Here is a 19,059-nt window from a genome sequence, read left to right on the forward strand (position 1 = left end):
TTCGCATTTTAACACCTCACCTCAACGCACATCTGCTGCCACACGCGCTCTCTGTCTTTATCGCAATTAAATGGTAATTAAAAAGAGTTCCCCAGCGAGTCAGGCAGCTACATCTACGAGAGGCAAAAACATTAATCAGATGACGTTAAGCCGTCGGCAGACCTCAGATAAAACAAAGGTGAAACCCTTACGGGCTACAATTGCAAATTTCAAACAAAGTTGAAGCCAATTGAAGGTTCCCATTTCAAAGCGATTAAAACCATAGTGCGGAGGTCATTTGGCGCTTTAAAACATTGACATTGAGTGGCGCTTTTTTGGGCCGTGGGACATTGATTGTGCAGCAAAAGGACACTGCAGGGAATCCGCAGTCGAAACTGTTGCAGGGTCGAATGGGCCGGGGCATGGCTACCCTTGAGCGGCTCAATAAATATTTAAGCCCATGGCAACCATTTAATCTGAATGCATTTAACGATTTGCAGTTAATGGCCAGCAGGGGCAACGAAGCCGCCGCCGCCGCATCCTCCAGTCCGACGGCGCCGTGCAGAGGCTGACGGGGGAAAAATGCGCTAAACGAGTGAGAGAGATAGAGAGAGAGCGGAAACTGCTGCAGCAAGGAGCAAGGACGAGACCTTGTACACACCCCTTTCGCCCTTGGCCACCCCCCCACCCACCCCGCTGAGCTGCGTGTGTAGCGTTTCCGGCTGGCTACGCTAGTGCCGCGATCGGCGTACACGGCCACGCCCCCCGCTAAGGCCCAGGCAGAGGCACAAGCAGCCGATTCCCCGATGGAGCACAGCTCGGAGTTCGGCGCCTCGACAGCGGGCAGGTCCACGGCCATGCCTTGGACGAACAACAAGGAATCGCCCAACAACGAGGATGACTCGAACGAGGACGATGGCGACACACTGGCCACACCCGCCAAGGTCACCGATCCGCTGGCACCGCGCCTGGCCAACAATGAGGTGAGCCCGTAGAGTCCTTTGCTGCCCAGCCTTTTGGTTTGCAATTCCTTTTGCCATTTTTTTTGCCTGCAGCGCGTGCTGGTCGTTTCCGTGACGGAGCGCACCCGCGAAACTTGGGGCCAAAAGGCCGAGTTCCTGCTGGCCGTCATTGGGTTTGCCGTCGATCTGGGCAACGTCTGGCGCTTTCCGTACATTTGCTATCAGAATGGCGGCGGTGCCTTCCTCGTGCCCTACTGCCTCTTCCTCATCTTTGGCGGCCTGCCGCTGTTCTACATGGAACTGGCTTTGGGTCAATTTCATCGCTGCGGCTGTTTGAGCATTTGGAAGCGCATCTGTCCGGCACTGAAAGGTGAGTGAAGGCAGCTTAATAAATATTCTTGAGGCTGTAAGGACAGGTACTAAAAGTGGGCTTAGTATTTGGTTAATATCCATTAAGAATCAGCTATGAAAGTGGATCGAAGGGTACTCCAAAACTCATATTAATGAAATGTTGTTTTAGCTTCCTGTTTCCTGCAGGTTTCTTGGCACATTTCTACAGCTAAAAAAGAGGAGCAACTTTGTCAGGCGCGCTCAAACGCGTCACTACTTTTATAGCCGTTACGCAGTCAGTAAATGCTCAGAAAATACCTTAACCGAATTGGGAAACAAAACTTGTTTGAGTGCGCTATAACACGAGTCTATGTGCAAAGTTTAGTTGCTGTAGCACTTACAGTCTCTGAGAACTAGGCATCCAACAAGACAGACGGACGGACAGTCGTACACTTGACTATTGATGCTGAACAAAGTACTTTCTCCGTTCCAGCACAAAGCTAATACACCCCTTGGCACGTCGAATGCCGTTGATAAAAAGCAAACCCAAAAAAATAATACACTCAGCCTCAAGGCAATTCCCCGCTTTAAATGCGCTTTAAAATGGCAAAATTGAAATGAATTGTAAATATGAAAAACGAAATTGCATATTGAAATCTATTAAAGCGTTCAATATTTGCACAAGATGTAACCCCCCCACCCCCGAGGGGACGGTCCGCGTGTGTGTGTGTTTTGTAATGAAAAATTAAGTATACGCCAGCACGGGGACATGTGGGGCCGGAGGAACGTGAACAGTCTGTGAAGTCTGCCTGGACATGTGGCGGGCAGGAGAGACTGGTCTGTGTTGTTGATGTCTGATACTTCACGCTCTGTTTGGCAATATTATCTGAGGGCTAAGCTGCCAGAGCAACCCGCACAAAAAAGCCAAAACCAAGGAGCAGCATTTATTCTGCATTGTTTTTTGGCTCGGGCAGGGGCAGGGGCAGGGCCAGTGGCAGTGGCAGTCGGCTGGCTCATTGTGTGCCTGTGACATTATCAAACAGGACGCTGGATAAGAGAGTCGTTGGGGCTGAATGCGAAAGATTTGTTGCAGCAATTAATTGGCCATTCAAGCGAACACAAAAGCCCAAATCAAGCCAAGTCCCTGCTCTAATTAAATTTCGCTCAAAATTGATTTACGAACGAGAGAAGAGGGAAGTTCTAGTTCCATTCATAGAGAGAGGAGTTTTTTGCATATCAAGTTGTTAATTTCGTTTGGGAGACACTCCGCAGGCTCCAATGGATTTGCCAGCTCCCTTTTGCTCCCCTTCAGAACTCGCTTGAAACTTGTCTAGGCCAAGTCCTTCTGGCCTGTGCGCCTCTCAGCGGAACAGCAAACATCACTTTGTGGCAAGTCATCATTTGCTCAACAAGTGTTTGCTTTGCCAGAGCACAAAAACGATTCCAAAATGAATGGGAAAATGTCAGGCAGCAAAGGGGAGGCGCCGCTCTGGGGCATTAAATCCTGTTGAAGCAGCCTGAATCACGTGACGTGTCTTATTGGCCTCATAAGTAAAATGGAGTGGAAAACTGAAAACTGAAGAGCATAAAGAGTGCTCCCTCGGAGAGACTGGCAGTTAGACACAAACCTGCAAAATGTCACGTGGGAATCGTGTCCAATTTCGCATCAGTTTTCCATCGCTCTTTCAATCAGGAATATTGCCATTCCCAGGACAGTTGCAGGAGCCAGAGCCATTACCTGTTGAGTCGTTTGAACCATTTTGAAGGCATCTTTTCTCTGCTGCTTCCTCCACAGGTGTTGGCTATGCCATTTGCCTGATTGACATCTACATGGGAATGTACTACAACACAATTATTGGCTGGGCGGTGTACTATCTGTTTGCCTCATTCACCTCCAAGTTGCCCTGGACATCGTGCGATAATCCCTGGAACACGGACAACTGCATGCCCGTGACCAGTGAGAACTTTACGGAGCTGGCCACATCGCCAGCCAAGGAGTTCTTTGAGTGAGTTTTTTCTGCAGTGCTCCGCCCAGACTTTGCTTCTACTTGTCGCTGCTCCCCAGGCGCAATGTGCTGGAGAGCTACAAGGGCAATGGACTGGACTACATGGGTCCCGTGAAGCCCACACTGGCGCTCTGCGTCTTTGGTGTCTTCGTTCTGGTCTACTTCTCGCTGTGGAAGGGCGTGAGGAGTGCCGGCAAGGTTGTGTGGGTCACAGCTCTGGCTCCCTATGTCGTGCTGATCATTCTACTCGTGCGTGGAGTCTCACTGCCCGGCGCCGATGAGGGCATCAAGTACTATCTGACGCCCGAGTGGCACAAGCTGAAGAACTCCAAGGTGTGGATAGATGCTGCCTCGCAGATCTTCTTCTCGCTGGGTCCTGGCTTTGGCACCCTCCTCGCTCTCTCCAGTTATAATAAGTTTAATAACAATTGCTATCGGGATGCGCTCATCACGAGCACCATCAATTGTTTGACCAGCTTCCTCGCTGGATTTGTCATCTTTTCGGTTCTGGGGTGAGTTTTAAGGGATTTGGATTTGCTCATTGCTTTGGTTATCCTTTTTTTTTCCTTTTGCAGCTACATGGCCTATGTGCAAAAGACCTCCATCGACAAGGTTGGCCTGGAGGGTCCCGGCCTCGTGTTCATTGTCTACCCCGAGGCCATTGCCACGATGAGCGGCTCTGTGTTCTGGAGCATTATCTTCTTTCTGATGCTCATCACGCTCGGCCTGGACAGCACTTTTGGCGGCCTGGAGGCCATGATAACGGCGCTCTGCGATGAGTATCCGCGCGCAATTGGACGCCGTCGTGAGCTCTTCGTGCTGCTGCTGCTCGTGTTTATCTTTCTGTGTGCGCTGCCCACAATGACTTACGTGAGTAACTGTACCTGTGGCTTATCGCTGCCCTTGTAACCTGTCTAGTGATTCGTTTAATTAACGCTCAAGTGAGTTTGTGTGGGGCTTATACATATGCGGCTCATTAGGCATCCCCCTTGGACCCCGAGTGTCTAAGTGCTTTTTATCGTTGCCTTCAGTTCATCTTCACGACGCACACTTATGCATTTTTATCAGCTGTCAAGTTCGATGGAGCAAACAGCAACCCACCTTAGAGTCCTTGCCATGTCCGCCTGCCCTTCTGCCCTCCTGCCTGCTGCTGCTCTGCAAACACTTTAGCTGTTGCGCTCCTTCTCCTGCCACTTTATCTGATTAAATTTGAAATTGTAATTTGCTACTCCAACTCCAACTCCTTCTTCGAACAATTCTATGGGTCAATGGATCAAGTTATTCATTCAGCCAGGCCCCCAACCCAGCCATTAATCAGTGCCACAAGTGCCACAAGTGCCACAAGGGGTAGAGGAAAGCTTTCAATTGTGTTTTGTGTTTGCGCTTTCCAGGGTGGCGTTGTGCTGGTCAACTTCCTGAATGTTTACGGACCCGGACTGGCCATACTCTTTGTGGTTTTCGTGGAGGCTGCTGGCGTGTTCTGGTTCTACGGCGTGGATCGCTTTAGCTCCGATGTGGAACAGATGCTGGGCTCCAAGCCGGGACTCTTCTGGCGCATCTGCTGGACGTACATTAGCCCGGTGTTTCTGCTGGTAAGCAACAGCCAGGGCAAGAGGGAAGGAACTCTGATCTTTACTTTTACCTCTACCCCACAGACAATCTTTATATTCTCGATTCTGGGCTACAAGGAGATGCTCGGGGAGGAGTATTACTATCCAGATTGGAGCTACAAAGTGGGCTGGGCCGTGACCTGTTCGTCCGTGCTGTGCATACCCATGTACATCATCTACAAGTTTTGCTTTGCCTCGAAAGGCGACTGCCGGCAGCGGCTGCAGGAGTCCTTCAAGCCGGACGACAGCTGTGGCTCGGCGGTGCCCGGGCAGCAGGGCACCTCGGTGTGACATGACAACGTCGTGCACCTAAACATACACACAAATCGCACCAAGATCAAGATCTATAATTTGAATTGTAAAAGCTTCTCACCAACAACGACAGTGCCAACGGGCAGCAATAGGCTGCTGAATAGCTATCACTCCTACCACACAAATAATCTTAGCTACCAGAACCCCGAAGAGGACGAGGCGGAGACCAGCCAGACACCAAATGGCAGAGATATTATTACGTATAGAGCCTCGCATTTGCATAGCCAAAATAGTTTAGGTCTCGGCTCGGTGCCCTTTGCTGGCGAGGACAATAACTACGGCCTGAGGCGGCTCAGCAGCAGCTGCAAGCCGCTCAAGTTCCCACTGGCCAGCGAGTGGTTGGTCTAAAAAGGAAAGGGAAAGCTCCGTCAGAGCTCCGCAAAGCAGCCATTTTGCGGGGTTTTCATGTGCTCCAACTGCATTTAGTTTGTAAGCTCAGTTTGTAAGTGAGAAAAACAACATTTAAGTTGGTAAAATGCTTTCATAGAAATCGTAGCTAAAAATGTAATAACATGAAGCACCCTGTTACCCACGCCTGCTACCCACCCTGTTTTTAGGTTAGAGAAACAATCGTAAGACAGCCATTTACATTGTTTCCCTAACGCTCGTTCTCCTCGTTGTTATAATTCAATTAAAATTGTTTCCAACTATTATTTCGGTTATACGAAATAGGGAAAAGCCAAAGAGACCCAACCAACCGCAAGAGTGTTTCATTTGGGAAAACGGAACGTTAAAGCTTCGCTCCTGACGAATTTTATTTTTAAATTATTTAATTTGTAATTACATAGACTGTTGCCGTTCGGTGTAGCAGCGGGGATGTATGATCATTTATTTTCTTTTCTTCCTTGCTTCATGGTTGATGATGACGACGATGCCTGCAGCCCTTTCCCTTTCGCTTGCGCTTTCGCTTTTTCTTTCGTTCCTATTTTTTGGAACTTTTGCCGCCCTCGTCCTTGCTCTTGTCGGACTTCTCTTCCGTCTTCTTGCCATCCTTGTCTTTCGTATCCTTGTTGTCCTTGTCCTTGCTGTCCTTATCCTTCTTGTCCTTGGCATCCTTGCTGTCCGCAGACTCAATCGCCTTCTTGCCCTCCTCAGCATCACGATTCGCCAGCTTATTGTTGATCAAATTGTGCAGCGCAATAATCGAGCGCACCATCGAGGCCAGATAGACGACGAGCATCTGATCGTTGGTCTTCACGTACATGGTGCCCGTGAACTGATCGTTGGTGATGTCCGGCAGCAGGTTGAAGATGTCCTGCAGCTGGTACACAATTTGATGGTTAATCGGCATCTTGCCATCGCCCACACGCTGCAGATATTGCTTGATGTCGCGCAGCTGCGCGTTGAGACCTTTCAGGCCCATCAGCTGGTTGGTGATCTTCTGGGAGAGGCTGCCCACGGTGGTGTCCTTGATGTCGCGCAGCAAATGCTCCACGCCCACCTCCTCCGCCTCCTCGGCACCGATTTCGCTGGGCACATGCTCGAAGGTCTTGCTGGTGGGCGAGCCATCGTCGTGCACCTCCTCCACGGAGATGTACGCCTCGGTGGGCAGACCCAAATCCTTGGGCTTGGCATCGATGATGACCAGCACCGAGTTGGGGCAGTAGCGACGAATCAGCTCATTGATGGCAATGTCGTTCTGGTGGAGTTTCGGGCCCGTGTGATACCAGCCCACCACGCGCTCCCTGGCATTCACCTTCTTGAACATGCCGTACATGTTCTCGAGGTAATCGTGGTCCAAGAACCACACCGATTTGTCCTTATCATCCTCATCAAAGGGCACTGCAAGGGGGAGAACAGAATGGAAAAAGTCTCTCGATTTTCCCGACTCATTTACACTCACCTGCAAAGCTGTTGGACACATCGAGCACACCCTTGGAGCGCCAGCAGCCGAGCAGGACACCAACGACGCGCTTCTGGTTGCCAATCTTGCCCATGCGATTGAAATGATCCACGACGGACAGCAGCACCAGCGGATGCACAATCACTTTGTTTACGCTAACCTCCAGCGACGGCATTTCTGTTTCTTTAGTAGTTTGCGGTGTATTATAGGTTGATTAACGCACAGCGTGCTTGGCTCTTAGCTGAGCTTTGTATTTTCCGCTGAATTGGGAACTCTGAACAAAGATTTGGGCAACAAAAATGGATTTGTTGCGTTTGCGGCAAAAATTGTGAGGCTAAAATGACAAGCAGAATCCATTCGAGTGTGACCGAGGAGTTATCAAAAAAGTATACCGCCAGGCCCAAAAGAAATAGCATAAATAGACCGATTGGTAGTCACCCCAACTTGGTAGGCATGCTTTGACCGATGCTTACTTTTAAGCCAAAGATTAGTAAGGAAAGCTTACTTATATTAAATATTTAACATGATCAATCTTAAGATCAATTCGTCAAAGCTTACTATAGACGTTTTTGCAGCCCTATTTTACATGTCCTATTATACACACGAATATTTCAGTATATTCCCGGTTGTCAAATGGGTATATTTAATCAATAAATCCGCGGTCACACTAGCTGGCAGAGCCACTTCGCTGCCGACGGAATAAAATCATGAAAAAAAAATTGAACAGCAAACAGAAAGAAAGCGGAAAATTAGCAAGAAGTGGTGCAAAAAGAAATGTGCAAAGCCATCAATGAGACTGCAACTGCAGTTGTGCGTCAAAAGTGAATGTAGTACGTAGTTCTTGGGCATTATTTATTTTCTATGCGCTGTGTGTGTGTGTGGTGGTAGTGTTGTGTCTGTTGTGCCCTTGGCGAAAGCAAATATAGTGCTGCTCTGCTCTAGCACAGATGACCTAAACGCCATTTTTGGCGCACGTTGCCAGACCGCGCATCCAAGTGAAACGATTCGGTCACACTGCCGTTGCGCGAGAGAAATTACAATACAAATAAAACGCAACGCACCGCAGCGCAGTCAAATTATGTGCAGTTAAACACGCTTTTATCTAAGCCAAAGAGTTCATTCCGGCCATAAAATATCGACTGTGTACGGTTCTGTGTCATACTGATATCAATGAATGAGTGTGCGGCCGCTCTCTGGTGTGCGGATGAGGTAATTGGTGGCTGCCTTCGTCTACAGTTTCACGCCCATCCAACGCAGTGGCAGGCGGCGGCTTCGTCGTAATCATCAATGAGCTGTCGCTGGCTCCGTTTGCTCTAACTGTTAATCGTGGCTGCGCGTGTTGTGTGCACAAATTTCGCATTGCATTCTAGTGTTAATTGCGGTGTTATCATAGTGTTTTTGGGCATGGCATTAAAATTTCACTGAGATTTTGCCAAATTGAGAAAGAGACGAAAACCACCGAAAGCCCAGAGACCAGCTCACAAACACTTGGAAACCGAAAGAGAGACACACACACACAAACACAAACACATGAGTCTGCACAGACACACACACACACACGCGTGCACGCTGTACGCTCTTTTGTCTACGTCTTTGACTTTTTCTCGTTTGTAATCATTTTCCTTCCATTCGTACGTGTTTTTTCTACAAATATTAGAGCTCGCGAGCTGCTAATTAAATTATAAAACATACAGAAGCGTTAAAAGAAGACGACGGACCGTCCAACCAAGCCCACAATCCCCACTATTTGGCCTATTTCGCTGAGGCAGCAGCGCAAAGAAGATACGACAATAGGCAGAAAAGCAGAAACGGACAGCAAAAACGACTAATAGAAGGTGAGCTACAGTTTAAACTAGGCGCTTAAGCGGTCACTCGGGGATGGGATCCGTAGTGTGTTTGGCCTAATTTAAAGCCCAACTCCGTTACGGCGGATCTGAAGCACCTGCTGCTGCTGTTGCTGCCGCTGCCACTTGGCACTGGTCTGGTGTCTGGCTCTGGCTCTGGCTCTGGCTGTGATGTCTGGTCTGTGCGCCAAGTGCAAAAATCAATCAATGAACGTCGCGCACTGCACAGCGCATACAAATATACAAACCATCCATGTACACTCGTATGTCTCTTCAGCTTTCTCCAAATCTAGTTTTCCTTGTTGGACTCTCGCCCAGAGCCGTCGCGAGTCGAGCTCCTGCACTATGAAGAGGCCAAAATAAAATCATCATCCAACTGAGAAAGACCAACTAAAGTAGCAACTAATTGCCTGGCCACCTGGCTGGCGGAGAACGGGGAAGAACGAATCAGAATCGAAAGCGAAGAAGCAGAAGCGCAAACATGTCGTTCATAACTAACCTTAAGAAGGTCTTTCACCTCGGCGGGGGTGAGGCCAAGAAGAAGCGCCTCTACAACAACATTAAAATGGACTCGGATCCTGCGGAATTCTGGGAAATGGTTGGCGAACTGGGCGACGGTGCCTTTGGCAAGGTCTACAAGGCCCAGCACAAGGAGCAGAAGCGCTTTGCAGCAGCCAAAATGTGCACGCTCGAGGATGAGGAGAACCTGAGCGATCACATGGTCGAGATAGATATTCTGTCCGAGATCAAGCATCCCAACATAGTCGAGCTCTACGAGGCCTTCTCCCTAGAGGACAAGTTGTGGGTAAGTGTTCGTAAGTGATCTCATAAAGGACATATTAACCGACATAATGAAACCCTCTTTAGATGCTCATTGAGTACTGCGATGGTGGGGCCTTGGACAGCATTATGGTGGAGCTGGAGAAGCCATTGACTGAGCCACAAATCGCGTACGTTTGCAAGCACATGACGGAGGGTCTGACGTTTCTCCACAAGAACAAGGTCATTCATCGTGACTTGAAGGCCGGCAATGTTCTACTCACCATGGAGGGTGGCGTCAAATTGGGTAGGTCCATAGATTTGCCAGTTTAATTATGGCTTACACGTGCGTTTCCTTCTCAGCGGACTTTGGTGTTTCGGCCAAGAATAAACATACAATGCAGAAGCATGACACATTCATTGGCACACCCTATTGGATGGCACCCGAGTTGGTGTTGTGCGAAACGTTTCGTGACAATCCGTATGATCACAAGGTGGACATTTGGTCGCTGGGCATAACACTCATCGAGCTGGCACAAATGGAGCCGCCCAATAGTGAAATGTCACCGATGCGTGTGCTGCTCAAAATCCAAAAGAGTGAGCCACCCAAGCTGGAGCAGCCCAGCAGATGGAGCAAGGAATTCAATGACTTCCTCAAGAAGTCTTTAGTCAAGGTAAGCGATGATCTTTCTCCTTCTGTTTGTTGCTAATTGTTGATTCTATCTTTCCTTTATCAGGATCCCCAACTGCGACCCACATCGGATGTGCTGGTGCAGCACAGCTTCATCAACAGAGATCTGGACTGCAAGCCCATTAAGGATCTGCTGCTCGAGTACAAGGCCGAGGTCGTGGAAGAGGTGGTCGACGATGAGACCGAGGTGAGTGTATTTTTAGGGCTCTCAAGACTGCCCACTGGCACTGCACTGCGCTGCACCCACGTAGTTCAATGCTAGTTCAATGGAAACACAAGATAATCTACTATATAATCTCACCTCTCCAACCACTCTCTCTCTTCTCTTTTTGTTCTCTCTGACACGCCGCTGCCTCAAACCAAAAACCAAATCTTAAAACTAAAAACCAAAACATTCTCGCACCGTGCGATAAATTCTTTTTATATACATTTTCGTTTCGTTTATCTCTCGTTCTCTCTCTGTTGTTGTTTTGTATTCTTGGAGTTACCCTTTCCGTTCTGTGCTCTGCCAAAAATGTCGCAATATTTTTTGTTCTTATCATTTCTTATAATTACTACACAAAAAAACGATTAATATAGAAGCTTAAACGCCAAGTGAAGCGGCGCTCGCTCTATCAGAGGGTTGGTAAGTCGTTCTACAGCAAAAAACCCGTACCATGCCCCACCCATCCGGCTCTGCATCCCCCGCAACCTTCTCCTTCTCCGATAACGGGCCTATAATTAGTTTAGTTATTTTATCAGTAACTGACGCCCTTGCCCTGTCCCTGCCCAGCCATGTTTTAGTCTGGATAGTTCCATCTTGCACGCTTTTTTGTATCATTCCATAACAGTTATCAGCTATCAGTTTCTCGCAGCAATGATAGCAGGTGATAACAGGTGTACAATGCCTTAGCCTTAGCTCTAATGCTATCTTGTCTATTGTTGTATTACCCCCAGAGATACGCCTCAGCAGGGTATAGAAGCATCGTCATGCCGAAATCAGCTTTGTAGTTAGTTGCTCGCATAGTAGGACACTCTCCACCCATTTATTGTATGCTAATGAGAATTTTGTTTTTATTTTACCCAACAGGAACCCCGCAACTCGGCGCTCCAGCTCGACCTGGACGATGACTCTGCCTCGCTGCGGAGCCAAGACATTGACAAACGTAAGTTGCATCTGGCATTCATGTGGCACACATTGGGTTCTAATTCTGATTGGATACAGTTCCAGGTACACCTACATCCATATTGCGGGATTCCAAAGAGCAATCCCAACCAGCAGCAGCAGCAGCAGCAGCAGCAGCGGCAACTAAAGCCACAATACCAGACAAACAAACAAACCACAAGGAGGACAATGCGCTGGCTGTGCTGGCTGAGCCGGCAGCTCTACCGCCGCAGCATACCAAAGTGCCTGCCCCAGCGCCACCCCAAAGCTCTGCCCAACAAAACCAGCAACAACAACCACCGCCGGCTGCTGCTGCTGCAGCTGCCCCTGCTGCAGTGCTGCAAAAGATATCCGAAGATGTTGCTGCTGCCGAAGCGGACAAAAAGGTAGGCACAAACCCCTGCTCTCCCACTGCACTGTACTCACTGTAGAATCTTTGTCTTTTGCAGCACTTTATCAAAAAGGAAAAAGGCAAAGCGCCGCCACCACCATCGACAACATCATCGCCATCGGGTGCCACCGCAGCCAATGCAAAGCCTTCCCAGAAGCAGGCCAGCACGCCCGAACCACCCTCCCACTCACCCACATCAGCCATTGAGGTGGCCATTGGCGGTGCAGAGGCAATGGAGCAACAGAAGCCGCAGCCACCCTCGCCCACAGCCTCATCCATCATATCCGTGCAGTCGGTGGCCTCCTCCAGCTCCTCGTCGGGCGGCAGTGTATCAAATGCTGTCCTCAGCTCCAGCACCTCCCTGATCACCATCAACAGCGATGCCCCGCCACAGCAGCAGCAGCAGTTGCAGCCGCAACCGCAGCATTTGGTGCTGCCAAACAGCCTGGAGTCCGTTAGTCAGATCACAGTGGTTACCAGCACCCATCCGCCGGTCATCATTGACAACTCTTTGCCACCCCAGAACGAGGTGGTAATTGTGTCCAACGACTTGAACAAGAGCACGCATCTGAATGAATCGTCAACGGACGATGATTTCCCCTCACTGGATGACAGTTTGGGCGATGCCACTACACCGCCACACAAGCAATCCTCCATGATATTGTCCGTCAATGAGCCACCGGGAGTCCCTGCTGCACCACCGTTGCCGGGCACCGTGCACGCCCGCAAGCTGGACGAGAGCGAGGTGCTGATTGTAAGCCCCTCGTTTGCGGACGATGATTCCGCGTACAACACGGCCTCGGGCAGTCACAGTCACGATCACAGCGACCAGCTAATGGACACCAGCCATGTGTCTGTTGTCACTGTGGGCGATGAGGTCATCAAGGTGAAGGACAGCAGCAACGAGGTGCTCAAGCGCCCGCAGCCCAATGGCCTTGTGCCCGAAGATGTGAACATAATCGTGAATCGGTTCAAGCCCGCCGATCAGGAGAAGCGCACCTCGCCGGACAGCTCGTTGAGCGAGAACGGTTCGGTGCGGGGACGTCGCGGCATAGAGGTACAGATCAGCGGCTCCGATGTGGACAGCATCGGCACCAACACTAGTCAGGACAGCCGACACGAGACGGACCACAAGTCGCAGTCGCAGCAGCAGCCAGCAGCGAGCGTGCTAATGCCGCCGCCACCGTCATCGGCCATGATGAATAACTACAACAACCACACCACGCAGACCATTGACGAGGAGGAGGAGGCCGTCGTGATACGGCCCAAGACGCGTGCACCGCCAGTGGCCAAGTCCGGTGGCTCCAGTGGTCTCACCAAAGAGGAAATCGAGCTGCGAAATCTGCGCAAGAAGACGCGCAAGCGGACGCGTAAGTTCGAGATCGATGGCGTCCAGATGACCACCACAACGAGTCGAGTGATCTATGGGGATGAGGAGAATGGGCGCATCTACGACGATCACGACTTCCGTAAGCAGGAGCTGCGCGAGCTGAAGATGCTGCAGAAGCAGGAGAAGAAGCAGCAAACGGAGCTGTATATGAAGGAGCAGATGGCCAAGGAGCAGCAGGATCGACGCTTCGAGCAGGAGCGCAGCTCGCTGGAGAAGACATACGAGGCGGACATGGATATGCTGGCGCGCCAGCACAAGCAGCTCGTGGAGAAGACCGAACAGACGCAGGAGAACGAGCTGAGATCGACCTCGAAGCGCATTCGCTCCGACCAGGAGCAGGAGCTGAAGATATTCCGCGAGAACCTCAAGCAGGAGATTCGCCTGCTCAAGCAGGAGGTCGATCTCTTTCCCAAAGACAAGCGCAAGGATGAGTTCAAGCAGCGACGCTCGGCCATGGAGCTGGACCATGAGGAGAAGGAGCGCTCCTTCCTCGACTCGCTGAAGGAGCGTCACGAGCTGCTGCTGCGGCGTCTCAGCGAGAAGCATCGCGACCATCTGGCCACCATCAATCGCAACTTCCTGCAGCAGAAACAGAATGCGATGCGCACGCGAGAGGCTCTGCTGTGGGAGCTGGAGGAGAAGCAGCTCCACGAACGCCATCAGCTGTCGAAGCGGCACGTCAAGGAGCTCTGCTTCATGCAGCGCCATCAGATGATTGTGCGACACGAGAAGGAGCTCGATCAGGTGAAGCGCATGCTGCAGCGCAAGGAGGAGGATATGGTCAAGAAGCAGACGCTCGAGAAGCGCGCCCTGCCCAAGCGTATACGCGCCGAGCGCAAGGCACGCGACCTCATGTTCCGCGAATCGTTGCGCATATCGACGAATCTGGATCCAGAGATCGAACGTGATCGTGTGAAGAAGGTAGGCAAGCGGCAGGAGCAACCAAAAACCTAAACTAAAATTCTCTACTTGCAGTTCCAAGAGCAGGAGAAGAAGCGCTACATGCAGGAGGAGCGTCGCTTTGACATTAAACATCAGAAGCAACTGGAAGAACTGCGCGCTACCCGCGAAAGCGCCATAAGGTGGGTCTCGCGAGGAGTTGCTTGAATGAAAATGAATTTCCTATACAATTTGTTTGTCCACAGGGAGCTGGAGCAGCTGCAGAATGAGAAGCGCAAGGCGCTGGTGGAGCACGAGCATGCCAAGCTGCTGGAGATTGATGAGCGCCTCAAGGCAGAGATACGCGAGTGGCGCGAGCAGTTGGTGCCACGCAAACAGGTGTGTATGCCTTCCAACCTGCCATTCCTCCCATCCCCTGAACCCATTCCACCATTCCCCATTGAAGAGTCGCTACAAGAGCCAAACGCTGGCTCCTCCCTCTCTCTCTCTCTCTCTGCCAATGCCGTTCGCCTTACTTTTGTTGGTGTTTTGTGTTTATATTTATTTATTTATTGCTGTAAAAAGTAGATCAAATCGAATTTAAGTTGGGTAACTGATTATTTATTTGTATATTGGTGATTTGTATAAGGTGAAATTTTGGTGTCTTGTGTATTGATCCCGCCCCTTACCCAACCCTTCAAAAAATTCCCTGCAAAAATGTACCCAAATCCGACGCATTCCGCCAATTGTCTGCGGTTTAGAGTTGAGCAAATGATTACATTTTTAAGAGCATTAACTAGCATTTTGTGCCAGCTTTATCATCGCAAATCGATTAGATTCGTGACTCATTCATTGACATTTTTGTGACTAAGTGGGAGAACTGAATCATCAGTTGGTTAATGAACCAATTTGTGGGACTGTTAACTGCTATTGGGGGTCTTGCTCATCTCTAAGCCATTGTCGGTTGGCGGGGAAAACCCAATGGCTGAAAAACAAATTCCAATTATTTTTTCAACTTTTTCTCTCTCTCTCTTTACACCCCACGCAAATGCATACTCTTTGGTGGCCTACTGTACCTACTACTACCTAAAAAAATACAAAAAAAAAAACCAAAAATATGATAACTGATATATAAAAAACAAAACAAAAATGCTTACCGCTGTGCTTCCCAACTACTAACCAACAAACAAAAACAAAAAACCAACCAAAATCGACATTGGGATTGGTCTTGCATGTGTTTTTAACAATCGACTGTCCAGCGTGTGAATGCGCTGATCAAGACGGCCATCGATGAGCACGAGAAGCGCTATGGTCTGGTGTCCAATCGCTCGGAGTTCGAGGATCAGGAGGTGGAGCTGCCTGTGCGGCTGCGGGGCATATTCAACGAACGCTCCTCCAGGCTGGTGCCGCGCAACACCTTCATCGATACACAGCAAATGCCGCGTTCGCGCTCCTCGCTGCTGATGATGGGCGGTAGTGCCGGGCGTTTGTACAACTTCCGTGGCTCGGCGCCAGATCTGAGCCGCAGCGTGCCCAGCACTCCGATCATGCACAGGCAGCAACGTGCCCAAATGATGGGCGATCTGGTGCTGGAGGAGGATGAGGATATGCTCGTTGAGCAAATGAAGCGGGCCAGCGTCACCACCCTGCCCGCCCAGAGTCACCTGCGGCTCATCACCAGCGAGAGGCCGACCAACGAGCTGGTCAAGGTGGTGACCAGCACACCGCCGTTGAACAGTGCCGAGGAGCCCAATGGCAAGCCCGCGATGAGCACCTTCAAGCAGAGCACGCCCACACCACCGCCCATGCCGAAGACGCCAGACGATTTGGGGCTGGTGAGCAATAGATTCAGCCGCATCGATGCCAAGGCCGCCGAGGAGGCCAGCGTCGAGCTACGCATTCTGGAGGGTCCTGTACTGACGGCCCACACCAAGCGACTGCTGCACTCCACCTCGTTCGCCATCAAGCGGCCCTCCCTGGCGAGCCGCAGCAGCGGCAGATCCTCCCTGAGCAGCGCGCAGTCCATGTACAACATGAACGAGCTGACCAGCAAATACACCAGCGATGCGGAGCTTATATTCTCCGACTCGGGCCGCAAGGCAGCCGCTCTCCTGGATGAAGTGCAGCCGGATCTGCGCTCGTCCGTCAAGCCGGGACACAGCCGGCAGAATGGCAGCGCCGTTTCGGCAGACTCGGCGGCCTGCTCCGATGACCTCTACTGCGATTTGTATGCACAGAAGTACAAGCTGCCACGGATCACTCAGCGTCAGCTCAGCCTCGATGAGGATGCGTCGGCCATCTAGAGATGAAGGATCAGAGCCACACGCCAGTTCCTTGCATGCATGCACTCCAGCGACTAACCGAACCAATCCAATCCAATACAACTCCTAACACTAACACCTACACTTACAATCAAGATGGCTTACCATTACCCTCCCTTCTCGCTTGGTGCTGGTTCTAACACTACACACACAACACTCCCCACCACTGCATATTTGAAAGCTTTTCCCCTAACCAACATCCCAAGCATCGTCTGCATCCATTCGGATTTGCCATAATATTTGTGTCTTGCCAAAGTTGATTAGTTTTTTGTTTGTCAGCTAAGCGAAAAGTGAATACTTTTATCCCCCCACATAATATCGCGCGAGATGTGCGCGCACTCCATTCTAGCAGTATTATCCGAGTACTTAGTAAAAGAAACCAAAAACAGAAACAAATGAGAATAAAGATGAATCGAAAGGAGGAGAGAAAAACAATCCGCATTCCATGCATAGCAAACATGCCAAGCATTTACATTAGCATCTACTACTTACTCTAGCGACTAGACATAATCATACACACAAATATAAATATATATATTACCATATCGCAATTTTCATGATGCTTCACTGTACACACACAACCCATTACACACCCCACGACAATGCGCTGCTATCGAAAAACCAAAAACACACAAAAAACAAAAAATATCAAAAAAACAAAACAAAAATCTGTATCCAAACAAAACTTTTCTTGCCGGCTCCTCCTACTCCTCTTCTCGTTAATGCGTAAAGCAACTACAGCAGCGGCTGCAACAAGAGGTTAGTTCTTTGATCTATCCCGCAGTGTGGCTAAGAGCTGTGGATCTCATAGCTCTCATCCGCACTGCGTATTCTATGTATTGTATATTCTCCTTTTATTTCACTCTAAATGTCCCACTAATGCATGCGCTGTATAGCCTAAACTTTCCTTCTAACTCCTTCTGTATTATTATTTGAGAATTAGCCTAGTGGATGTCGTTGCTTAGAAACAAATATTTGGCACAGATTTCGATGTGTTACTCATACCTTATTGATTTCTTCGCATGGTTAGCGCCTGGAGGAGACGTTCGCCCAGCAGCTGGATGAGATGGAGACCCTGTATGGGGGCGCATTGATTGTCTCCATGCCGTCGGACACACTGCAGCGTGATCATTTCACTGGGTCCACCCGCAGCAGTCTCAGCTCCTACTCGGAGGGATGAGGACCGCTTAGATTGTAGATGCTGGATGCAAACAAAGGAAATGGCTGCAACACGGACAGAAAGAGCAGCAGCGGTAGCAGTAGCAGCATCTATGCAAAGTAAAAAAAAACAATTGTCAGCCATCCATTAAGGCTTCCGCCAGGGTAAAGAGCGCTCTTTCCATGCTTAAGCATACATATATGTAGCTATGTATACATAAAGTATGTATACATCATAGATGGACATGCATGTGTTTGTGTGTGTCCTGGCAAAGAGGCGCTTGGGGTCATGCTTAAGTTTTTGTGTCGTAAAATGTAATGCATAAGCTTAATTTTATTATTTTTGCATTGTACGTTAGCCTATTATTACACTACTTATTATTATTATTATTACCGCACTATCCACGCGTTCATTAGCGTTCCAACTGTACATGCAACACATGTATGAGCGAGCCCAGACCTAGGCCAATCCAATATGTTAAATGTACGTAACCGTCGAGAGCAGAATTAAATTTACTTAATATTTATACAGAAAGATGTGTCACACACACACACACACAAGCCAAGACCCAACCACTGGACAAACGAAACATATGTACACCCAGAAAATGTTCTTTTTTGTTGACCTTATCGCTATTGTAAATATATCTATAAATATATACATATATATATAAATATATCCCATAACTATGCAACTTTATCACACAGACAGACAGACAGACACGTAAACAGATGTACGAGAAAGTTTTTGCAAAAGTGAATGTGGCAAAAAGGAGAAATCTACGATAATATGTGAGACGTTGGGATTCCAGAACACAACTTGTGTGGAAATTGAAGATGGGCGCTGAGGCGTGGCGTGGCCGTTGGGTAAAGATAAAAATATATTTATATTTGTAAACGTTTATGCTTATATATTTTATATAAATATATACATATTTAAATTTAAACAAATCAACAAAAAAAGAAAAACAATAGCCACAAAAAAAAATTAATAAAAAAAGGATAGAAAAATTGAAATTGCATCTTTTGCGACTCTGAAATACACTTGGTTAATGGAATACCAAGAAGTGTCTCTTCTGCGAATGTTTAACCAGGAACTTTTCTCTGTTGTGAATGTTTTACTTTTCCCAGAAGCCGAGAAAGTCTCTGTTCTGTCAGGGTTTTGTGGAAACACTTTCCTGCTACAATTTATGCGACGCTAAACTGCAACAGTGACATTTTAATCAAATGCCAACACAAATACTTGCTACACTTTGCCAGGAATTCGGAGAATATGTGTCCGCTTGGCACACACGCCTTACCAAGTCGAGTGTTGTAGGGGGTGGTGGTGGCATAACGAAGAATAATGAAGAAGAATTTCAGGCCTTTGCCTCCTCATTGTGCTGGCCCGCGCGCGTGCCGATTACAAAATTCCAGCATATGGCTGCAGTGGCTATGCTA

General features: G+C 49.1%; 3 protein-coding genes across 10 annotated transcripts; 2 read left to right on the forward strand and 1 right to left on the reverse strand.

Annotated features, from left to right (window-relative positions):
- Positions 1-653: 653 nt before the first annotated feature.
- LOC117592189 (sodium-dependent serotonin transporter) lies at positions 654-5,896 on the forward strand. Its single transcript, XM_034285791.1, has 7 exons — positions 654-962; positions 1,035-1,311; positions 3,067-3,277; positions 3,337-3,789; positions 3,853-4,147; positions 4,669-4,869; positions 4,933-5,896. Exons 1-7 carry the CDS (start codon positions 786-788, stop codon positions 5,176-5,178), a joined length of 1,860 nt encoding a protein of 619 aa, XP_034141682.1. The 5' UTR covers positions 654-785; the 3' UTR covers positions 5,179-5,896.
- Positions 5,897-6,088: 192 nt separating this feature from the next.
- LOC117592194 (26S proteasome non-ATPase regulatory subunit 7) lies at positions 6,089-7,408 on the reverse strand. Its single transcript, XM_034285804.1, has 2 exons — positions 7,043-7,408; positions 6,089-6,981 (listed from the first exon to the last, which is right to left on the reverse strand). Exons 1-2 carry the CDS (start codon positions 7,215-7,217, stop codon positions 6,122-6,124), a joined length of 1,035 nt encoding a protein of 344 aa, XP_034141695.1. The 5' UTR covers positions 7,218-7,408; the 3' UTR covers positions 6,089-6,121.
- A 281-nt stretch (positions 7,409-7,689) lies between these two features.
- Positions 7,690-18,460, forward strand: LOC117592190 (serine/threonine-protein kinase 10). Of its 8 annotated transcripts, XM_034285797.1 has the most exons (14): positions 7,692-7,872; positions 8,700-8,877; positions 9,164-9,691; positions 9,754-9,952; positions 10,009-10,319; positions 10,383-10,523; positions 10,916-10,957; positions 11,406-11,481; positions 11,541-11,866; positions 11,930-14,182; positions 14,237-14,343; positions 14,407-14,539; positions 17,194-17,220; positions 17,492-18,460. In XM_034285797.1, exons 3-14 carry the CDS (start codon positions 9,368-9,370, stop codon positions 17,639-17,641), a joined length of 4,089 nt encoding a protein of 1,362 aa, XP_034141688.1. In that variant the 5' UTR covers positions 7,692-7,872; positions 8,700-8,877; positions 9,164-9,367; the 3' UTR covers positions 17,642-18,460. The 8 variants fall into 8 exon arrangements, with proteins under 8 accessions (XP_034141685.1, XP_034141683.1, XP_034141686.1 ...); XM_034285794.1 differs by lacking the exons at positions 17,194-17,220; positions 17,492-18,460 and adding an exon at positions 15,400-17,076 and having other exon boundaries at positions 7,690-7,872; positions 11,547-11,866; XM_034285792.1 differs by lacking the exons at positions 17,194-17,220; positions 17,492-18,460 and adding an exon at positions 15,400-17,076 and having other exon boundaries at positions 7,691-7,872.
- The last annotated feature ends 599 nt before the right edge of the window (positions 18,461-19,059 follow it).

This window comes from Drosophila guanche, unplaced genomic scaffold, assembly GCF_900245975.1.
Source record: "Drosophila guanche unplaced genomic scaffold, DGUA_6, whole genome shotgun sequence".
NCBI classification, from domain to species: domain Eukaryota; kingdom Metazoa; phylum Arthropoda; class Insecta; order Diptera; family Drosophilidae; genus Drosophila; species Drosophila guanche.